The 10,362-nt window shown below is 41.5% G+C and overlaps 1 protein-coding gene across 1 annotated transcript in view; it reads right to left on the reverse strand.

Moving 5' to 3' along the window:
* Positions 1–9,314, reverse strand: part of nup210 (nucleoporin 210) — a 110,970-nt gene extending 101,656 nt beyond the window's left edge. Inside the window, exons 1-2 of the mRNA XM_072280364.1 lie at positions 8,691–9,314; positions 265–401 (exon numbers count right to left, since the gene is read on the reverse strand). Coding sequence (XP_072136465.1) covers positions 265–401; positions 8,691–8,848 — 295 coding nt within the window. The 5' untranslated portion in view covers positions 8,849–9,314. The remainder of the gene's footprint in view (positions 1–264; positions 402–8,690) is intronic.
* Positions 9,315–10,362: the final 1,048 nt, after the last annotated feature.

Genomic DNA, 10,362 nt, shown 5'->3' on the forward strand with positions numbered 1-10,362 from the left:
TTTTTTGAATCTTCCATACACTGATCATGCCACCTACATACTTACCCAAACGATAAACACACACGTGCACACACCCTATTTTCCTACTTGGTTACAAAGAATCACTGAGCATTTTGAAAGAAAGCCATGTTCAGGCCATTAATTAAAAATGAATGAAGATCTCAGCACAACTGAACTTCACTCAGTGACAAAAGTATGGCAAAAGTTACTCGATAGTGCAAATGTTAGCTTCAGTATTACCTGAATTTATTCAGAAAACCATACCTATTTCTTCAGCAAAAATAATGCTGGTGAGGCGAGCCGGTTGAGATGCACGTGAAAAAACAACTGCATTTTGGGAACATTGTTGATCATTGGGGTTCAGAGGTTCAATGCTGGCAACATCTGGTCTTGTTGACCACCTGGAGCAAAATATTGTAATTTAAAAATTTTGCCTTCAAAATATACTTAAATGCCTTACGAAATAACCTCATAGCACAATTCCATAATAGCAATGCTAGTTTAGAATATAATTGTCCGGTAACTTTGTTCATCGGCATTTAGTTCCATTGAAAACTGAAACTTCAAACAAACTTAGTTTGACTTAGAGCAGATGTTATCTACTTTGGACCTCTGCCATTGCTTCTATATACATCCTTTTCATAATATGACCAAAAATGTTAACACTTCCCTGATAAAACCACAAGGTATAGGAGCAGAATTTGGCTCACTGTGTCTGCTCCGCCATTTCAACATGGCAGATTCTGATTTTCCTCTCAGCCCCAAACTTCTGCCTTCTCTCTGTATCCCGTCATGCCATGACCAATCAGGAATCTATCAACCTTGGCCTTAAATATACATAAAGATTTGGATTCCACAACTACCCGTGGCAAAAGATTCCACAGGTTCACTACTCTCTGGCTAAAGGAATTCCTCATCATCTTCATCCTAAAAGGAAGCCCCTCTATTCTGAGGCCGTGTCCTCTGGTTCTAGACTCTCCCACCACAGGAAACATCCCCTCCACATCCACTCTATCAAGGCCTTTCATCATTCAATAGGTTTCAATGAGGTCCCCCCTCATTCTTCTGAATTCTAGTGAATATAGGCCCAGAGGCATCAAATGACAAGCCATTCAATCCTGGAATCATTTTCATGAACTTCCTTTGAACCCTTTACAGATTCAGCACATCCTTTCTAAGATAAGGGGCCCAAACCTGCTCGCAATATTCCAACATAAAATAATCTGCAGATGCTGGGGTCAAAGCAACAAAATGCTGGAGGAAATCAGCAGGTTGGGCAGCATCCGTGGAAACGATCAGTCGTGTACGGGGTCTCTTTTTTTTGTATGTTAAATTTTAAATGGCGTCTTTGTTATGTTAATCTTTAAAATTGCTGCGTATGTGGATTAAAATGACTTCTATGTTATGTTAAATGCTGAAAAGTTTCTGGCTAGACATTTGCTTGGGTTAATACAGACAGCAGGTGCTATTAGCCAATGGGTATTCATGTTATCATTTCTTCGGGTGATAATGCTGTCTCATATGACTGTGGAGGGGGTTTTTGGCGGGGAGTCAGAGGAGAGGCGGGGAGGACGGTGGATGGGGTTTTTGGGGGGAGTCGGAGGAGAGACGGGGAGGACGGTGGACGAGGGTTTTTGGCGGGGAGTCGGAGGACAGCCGGGGAGAACGGTGGACGGGGTTTTTGGCGGGGAGTCGGAGGAGAGACGGGGAGGATGGCGGACGGGCGAAAAGGCTGCAGTTGGTCACTCCGGGTGGTCCCGAGCTACGTGCCGGCGGGGTCCGGGTGGTCCCGAGCCGTGCGTCGGCGGGGTCCAGGCGGTCGCCAGGAATTTCTGAGCTCCAACTTGTGCACGAAGAACTTGGACTTTGATAAGTCTGACTCCTTTTTTTCTCCATTACATCCTTTTCTGTATCGAACATATTAATTCCATAGACTTAGTAATATCTATAAAGTGTACTTGGTAAACGTACTGTGTGTGCTGGCTGATGATTGATGGTTGGGATTGACTCGGGTGGCAGTGGTACAGCAACCGACCCAGCGGGAGGCGTCCAGGCCGGTGCCAGGCGGGATTTCCCCTAGACATATACGAGCCAATATAGCTGAGCGTTACAGTCGGTTCCAGCTCAAAACGTTGACTGATTGTTTCCACAGATGCTGCCCGACCTGCTGAGTTCCTCCAGCGTTTTGTGAGTGTCGCAATACTTCAAGTGAGGTCTCACCAGTGCTTTATAAAATCTCAACATTACACCCTTGCTTTTATATTCTAGTCCTCTTGAAATGAATGCTAACATCGCATTTCCCTTCCTCACCACAGACTCAACCAGCAAATTAACCTTTAGGGAAATCCTGCACAAGGACTCTCAAGTCCCATTGCACCTCTGTTTTTTGCATTCTTTCTCCTTAGAGAAAAAAAAATCAACACTTTCATTTCTTCTACCAAAGTGCATGACAATACACTTCCCAACACTATTCCATCTGCCATCTGTGCCCATTTTCCTAATCTAAGTCCTTCTGCAACCTCTCTACTTCCTCAAAACTACCTGCCCTCCACCTATCTTCATATCATCTGCAAACTTTGCAACAAAGCCATCAATTCCATCATCTCTCACTCTCTCTCCCTCTCACCTTGAGTTAGGGAACCCAAAATAAAAAGCAATGCTTCAGACTGTGACTGTAACATCTACAGAGTGACTGCTTCTCTCCCCTCTTGCTGTGGAAGTGACATCGGCTTCTCCCGCTAGTAAGAGAGAGTGAGAGCCTGAGGGAGGTCGATTTGTTGGAAGGGACAGTTAGTAGATCATGTGGAAGACCATGATCTCTCTTTGTGGGCTTTGCTGTTGCTTGCATGGTGGGTGGTGGGAATGCTGAATCTCTATGCTAGAATAAGTGGGGTGAGGGGGAGGCAGGAGTGTCAATGCTGCTTGTGCGTGGGAGGACAACAGGGGAGTGCGGGGTTCTTACACCCTCCCCCCATCATTCATTCTGTGTTGTCGATGTCTGCTAAGAGTAAGAATTTCAGGTTGTATATTGAATACATTCTCTGATCTTAAATGGAACTATTGAACCATGAACAGCATACAACTTACCCTCATGAAGATGGGTGTTTTCTGAAACTTCGTGACTATACTCTATTCCCAAATCAAAAGATTCACTTCCCATTTTCCAATCAATTAAATAGTAATAGTGCTCATCTCTGCAGTGGCTCTTCTATTGGAAATTGTTCTGACTTAGTCAGGCTGATCCAAAACAATTGACATTTGTGGCAAAAATTCGGACAAATCGTGCTTCCATAACATTTTGGAACAATTCTCAGAAAATACCCCTCATACACAGCCCTGGTTATTTCCCATAGGATCAATATAAATATCATAGCAAGTTTCCATTAAACACACAACTTTCAGCCTTCAAAGATACTTTTAAAGATGCTATAATTTTAACATGAAAAGGAAAAAGAACTATTGATAAGTAATTCTTAAAAAAATAGATTTATTTAGAAATGCGTTGCAATCTGGATGGTAGAAGGCTTGTCCCTACAAACTTCGACAACCTTCACTATCTCAATACATCACTCTGATATTTAGATGTTTAAAACTATTTAAATTGAAATAAGTAAAGCTTTTGTTTTCATCAGCAAATATAACTGGAACAATAACTTCAGGACATCTGTGATTCACAACACATGCATAGAAGCACAGGCTTTTAAACAGCAAAACCGGGACATTCTGTTTGGAAGCACCAATTCCACTCAGCAAGGTCTGGCCCACCCTCACCACTCTTAGTCACAAATAAACAGAACACTCGGGAAGGTACCAGCAGAAACTCAAACAATGAACCAAAACCAGGAAGTAGCAAGAGATGTCAGGAAGGAAGATGGGGGTAAATTTCTGAGAAGTGTAAAAATATCACAGTGGGGATTAAAACTATCCCAACCGCAACAGAAAAAGATGACAGAAGGAACATGATTAACATACTAAAATATCTAATGAACATAATAAAAATATCTAAGAAGCCTTACAAGGTACAGAAAATGGGAATGAGCCTGAGCAGTGGGAAAGGTTTCAATGGGACACTACATTGGGCACAGTGATAATTAAATTTAGTTACGGGAAAAGTACATGTATCGACTAGGATCAATAATGTCCACTAAAGGACAATTTTAATAGATTAAAAATAGACTGGAAAAAAGATGCTGGGAGGTATATCAATGCCAGAGAAATTAGGCACTCAAGAGATTTGTTTGAAATTTTAACAGTACACCCTTAAAAAAAATTGTTAAATAAAGGTAACTAAGAAAACAAATGAGATACCTCCCTTTCATGGTTGAGCCATAGAACATAGTTTAGGAAGATTTCACTGAAGCTGCACACAGTTTCAGCAAACAGCAAGTTAGTATAATGCGCCAAGTCACCACACTAAAGAAATATGATTGCATAAGAACATCTCCTCCACAATCTCCATCAACCCAAGTGCACCACAATGCTGTGCGCTTAGTCCCCTGCTCTATTCACTTCATACTTATGACTGTGACGCTAAGTACAGCCCCAATGCCACATTTAAGTTTGCTGACAACATCACTGTTGCTGGCCAAATCAAAGGTGATGAGGAATTGGCATATAGAAGGGATATTGACTATCTGGTTGAATGGTGCCACAACAACCTCTCACTCAATGTCAACAAGACCATGGAGCAGATAACTGATTACAGGAGGAGGAAACTGGAGGTCCTCTTTGGAGGATTAGAGGTGGAGAAAGTCAGCAAATTGAAATTCCTCAGCATTATCATTTCATAGGGCCTGTCCTGGGTCCTGCTCATAAGTGCCATTACAAAGAATGCACAGCAGCACCTCTACTTTCTTAGAAGTTTGTGAAGATTTGGCATGTCATCTAAAAATTTGACAGACTTCTATAACTACAAGGTGAAGAATATACTGACTGGTTATTTCACGGCCTGGTATGGAAACACCAGTGCCCTTGAATGGAAAACCGACAAAAATTAATGAACACAGCCCAGCCCCTCACAGGTAAAACCTTCCCCATCATTGAGTATGACTAACACTGTTGAGCACTGTTATAGGAAATCAGCATCTATCAACACCCATCATCTTGGCCATGGTCTCATCTTACTACTGCCATCAGAAAAGAGGTACAGGAGCCTTAGGTCCTATACTACCAGGTTCAAGGACAGTTATTACCTCTCAACCATCAGGCTCCAGAACGTGAGTTAATAATCACCCCTCAGAACCAGAGTCGATAATCACCCCAGCATTAAACTGATTCCACAAACTATGGATTCACCTTCAAGGACTTTACTAATTTATGTTCTCAATATTTTTCATTATTTCTTTTTTTGTGTGTTTGTAAAATTTGTTTTTTGCATAGTGTTTATTTATCTATTGTTGTGTGCCATTTTTCATTCATTCTATTGTCTTTCTTGTACTTACTGTGAATACACACAGGAAATTGAATTTCAGCGTAGTATATGGTGACAGACATGTACCTGGATAACAAATTGACTTTGATCTTTGGGAAAAGATAGAGATAGGACCTTTTTGACATATTTGTTGAATAATGAGAGACTATAGCTGGAGGTTGTTTTCTTTTGAACACAAGAGACTAAAGTATTAAGTTGTGTGAGCCAAGAAAAGGTAAACTGAACTGAATAAGGTACATATAAGTCTGGAAACACGGGGGTGGATTAGGGTAATTAGGAGTAGTCACCATGGCTTTGGGTATGGGAGATCATGTTTTATGAACTTGATTGAGTTTTTTTGATGAGGTGAACAAGAAAGTTGATCATGGTGGGACCATAGAACCATAGAAACTACAGCACAGAAACAGGTCTTTTGGCCCTTCTTGGCTGTGCCGAACCATTTTCTGCCTAGTCCCACTGACCTGCACACAGATCATATCCCTCCATACACCTCCCATCCATGTATCTGTCCAATTTATTCTTAAATGTTAAGTAGATATGATTTAAACGGACTTGAAGCCTTTGATAAGTTTCCATATGGCAGGCTGTTCTGTGAGGTTAGATCACATGGAATTCAGGAAGAATTGGATATGCCTGATGGTAGAAAGCAGAGGAGGGTGACAGGTTGAATTTCTGGACTAGAAGCCTGTGTCTAGTGGTGTGTCACATGGATCAGTACTGAGCCCATTTTTGTTTATCATTTAAAGGACTGGATAAGGATGTCGGCATATTTTCCGATTATGCTAAAATAGGTGATATCATAGACAGTGAAGTGGTTAGCAAAGATTGAAGGGTGATTTCAGCCGCTGCCTGTAAGGAGCTTGTATGTCCTCCCCGTGACTGTGTGAAGCTCCTCTGGGTGCTCTGATTTCCTACCACAGTCCAAAGACATACCAATTGGTAGGTTAACTGGTCATTGTAAATTGTCCCATGATTAGGATGGCGTTAAATTGGAGGATTGCGGGGTGGCGTGACTCAAAGGGCTTACTCTGCATTGTATCTCAACTTGTTGGGCAAGTTCAACAAGTTAGACAAGGTATGTTAAATGGAGTTTAATTGAGATAAGTGTGAGGAGCTGCATTTTGCAAAGTCAAATCCAGGTAGGATATTCAGAGTAGAACAGAGGGACCTTGGAGGACAAGTACATGGTTTCCTGAAAGTGGCATCATGGGTAGACGGTTTGGTGAAGGCAGCTTTTGGCACACTGGCCTTACATCGGGGCATTGAGTATAAAAGTTAGGAGGTGTTGCTGCAGCTGTACGAGACATGGCAGAGGCCGCACTTGGAAAATTGAGTTTAGCTTTGATCGCTATGAAAAAAGATGTTACTGAACTGGAAAGAGTACAGAGAATATTTACAAGAATGCTGCCAGGACTTGAGGGACTGAATTATTGGGAGAGTTTGGACATTGTAGGCTTTTATTCCTCCAAGCATAGGAAAATGAGAGGTGACCTTATAGATTTGTGTAATCTCATGAGTGTAGATAGGGTGAAAGCTCTGTCTTTATCCCCCCAAAGTTTGGGTGCGAAGAACGAGTGGGCATAGGTTTAAGGTATGAGAAACTTGAGAGGCTTTTTTTAATGCAAAGGATGGTACTTATGTGAAATCAACTGCCTGAGGCAGTGGTTTCCCTGTGCTTCATGAGACTTATACACTTTGTGATATCCTGCCTGCTTTTATCCTATCTTCAGAAAAATGGTCAGAGACTTTAACTATTCAATCCCTCGTTTTAACTTTTAAAATCAGATAAAACTACTCACATGGCTCTGCATGGAAAAATTATTTTTAAATTATTTTTAATTTTAATTGCCTAACCGCCATCTTGTGTTGGGTATAAGGTATGCTCATGCGAATGCCAGGTATGCTCATGAAAACTTATACCAACTTATGCAGAGCAAATTATGTCATCATGCAACCAATCCCTCATACAACCTGATTAGCAATTAAAGACACAACAAGTGATCTGTGCAGGAGGAACAGGTTCATATTTACAAGTGGGGCCCAAAATCCTATGTGGAGTTTGCTAGTGTCACTTTGGAGGCTTTAGTCTGGATGGCAATTGCTGTGCCTTTAAGCAAGCAGGACAGCGGGGACAAGCATGGAAATAGAGGCTGGTGAACCTTCTGTGAGTGGTGGGAAAATTATTGGACGGAATTCCAAGATACAGGATTTGTCTGCATTTGGAAAGTTGTGGCTGATATTGGGATATTCAGCAGGGTTTCATGCATGGGGAAATGAACTTAATTGTTCTATTTTTGAAGAAGTGACCAAGAGGACTAATAAGGGAAAGGCAGCACATAGGTGTCTACGGGAACTTTAATAACATATTTGACAAGTTAGGCTAGTACAAGAAGTTAGAACACATGGGACCCAGGGTGAACTAGCCAATTGGATACAAAATTGACTTAGTGGTAGGAGGCAGGGGGTAATGGTGGATGGCCGTTTTGCCAGTTTGGAGGACAGTGACCAGTAGCAGGGATCCGTACAGGATCCTTGGCTCTTTGCCAAATGTTTGAGTGATTTAGATGTTGGTGACATGATAGGGAATTTGCAGATGATACCAACATTGTAGTAGTTTAGTGAACAGTTGCTTAAGGTTACCACTGTATATAGATTAACTGGGAAAGAATCATCAGAAACAAGTTTAATAAAACCTCCATGTGTCAAGAAACTTGCTGTTTTGTGTCAGTAGTACAATGCAAGACAGGAATTACACTAATTTGGCAAGGGAATGGTAGGGGTGTCTGAAAATAGAGGGCATATGTTTAATGTGACAAAGAGGGTTTAATGGGGCAAGTCATTTAGGACTGAGACGAGAATACGTTTCTTTACACAGAGTACAGAGAACCTGTAGGCTCCACTACCACATGGGGTGGAGGAGGACATGTGGAACCGGAAAAAGATGTCTAGTCAGAAAAAAAGTATTAAGAGATAGACGGAGAGTACAGAAATATTGATATTGAGATCAGGAATGAACTAGAGTTATAATGAATGGACAAACACTGCTCTTAACTATTTCCAGAGAGAAGGCATGGTGTGTAACCTTAAAATCAACCGCTCACGTGCTCTCAATGTGGCAAGTCGCTGAACCGAAACACAAATTAATTTAGCAGCTTAATACTTTACTTATATCCAAATGTGAAAAGAAAGCGACAAGATTAAACAGTAATGTTTAAAAAACAACAATTGCTCTTGGCCAATTCAGTTTGTTTAATCTTACCATTTGTAACATCCTTCCGCCGCTTCCAGTGTAAAATTGACAGTTGTGCTTCTAGCAAAAGGGAGCAAAACTTTAGGAATATTCAGTTTCGAGGCTTCAGAGCAAAAAAAGATGCAGCTGGCTGCTATCAATATCCAGTTACGAACGCAGAGGGCCATATCTCCCTGACAATTCAATTATAAGTAGTTACTGCTTTTGAATTCGTCCAAAAAACGAGGTAAAAACTGGTTTCAAAATAAGAACTTGAAAGTCAGAGGTGGTGCATTCACTTCACTGAGACCGTCAGAAAGGTTGCAGTTCAGAGATACATAGTAACTCGTGCTTCATGGCGCTCGGGTCTGCACTGCCGATAACGCAACTTTAACTGAACAACAGTTAAAGGCATGGATCACTATTGCCAAAGACCATTGATTTCACTTGCTTCTGCTCAAAGGCCCTACACGCACGGCCTCTTCTCAAATCACGCTGGAAGCAATGGGGTCCGAAGGGGGAACGCTTCCTTTACCCTTCTATTTTAAAAAAAATATATCTAAAACGCGCAATCCTTACTACCAATACTGCTGTACTCCACACAAGAAAAACCCGCCTTTTCCAACCATTTGACCAACGTCATGCGCCAACCCTGAAGCGATACTCAGAAGGCTGAAAGGTAACGCATGCGCTTTTGGAATCGGATAAATAACCGGCTGACAGCTGTTCTGCTTCCCCGCAGCACCGAGAAATCAGATTTCAAAGTGATAACAAAGAGGAAGTCATTTTGGGTTGCTCCTTCTGATTACGTCTAGTTGTTTCCTCAAGTGATCTAGTCTGAATATTCATTCTCCCTAGACAAGCTGCATTACAATACCCCCGTTACAAATTATACAAGACTGCCTTTCAACTCGCGGTTTAAGATCCTTCCGCTTTTGCAACTTGGGGGCTTTGCACTTAAACCCTCAGACGTATCGAATGTATAGGGAAAGGGGGAAAAACATGGCGCGATCCTGGTATATTGTAAGTATTTAAAGCAAATAAATGACGTTTACTACGATGTGAATGGTGACATATGAATGCAAATTTTATGACGAAATGGATGGAAATTTAATTCTGAAGCGGCTTGAGGGTTGCATTTTGGAAGGACTGATAAAGGATGCACACAATGAATGGTAGCTGTGTGAAAAGGTAACGAAAACAAGAATGCAGATCGGAGGATTCCTTCGAGAGCAGCTTTGGTAGGTCAGGTGGTTGGTTAACAAGTACTTGAGATACTTGTCTTCATTAGCAAGAGCATTAGACATAATAGAAGGGAATTTATGGGGCAGTTATATAAAACAACAGTTCGGTTATAGCAGAAGTAGTGTGTGCATCTCTTGTCACCACTGTCTATAGGAAATATGTGGTTGTTCTGGAGCGGGCACACTGGCACAGAGGATGTTCCTTGGGATAGACTAAATAAAACAGGCTTATTATCACTGACTTGTATGGTATGAAATTTGTTGTTTTTATGGAGGGCAGTATGGCGCAAAGGCATAAAAATGACTACAAATTACAGTAGTAATAGCACAAATAAATAATAACAGGGAAGCATTACATGGACTATTCAGAAATTTGATGGCAGAAGGAAAGGAGCTGTTCCTAAATGATTGAGCATGAGTCTTCAGGAAAGCAGCCAGTGAGTGAGTGGGCCAGTGAA

The sequence above is a fragment of the Mobula birostris genome, chromosome 16 (genome assembly GCF_030028105.1).
Source record: "Mobula birostris isolate sMobBir1 chromosome 16, sMobBir1.hap1, whole genome shotgun sequence".
NCBI lineage: Eukaryota > Metazoa > Chordata > Chondrichthyes > Myliobatiformes > Myliobatidae > Mobula > Mobula birostris.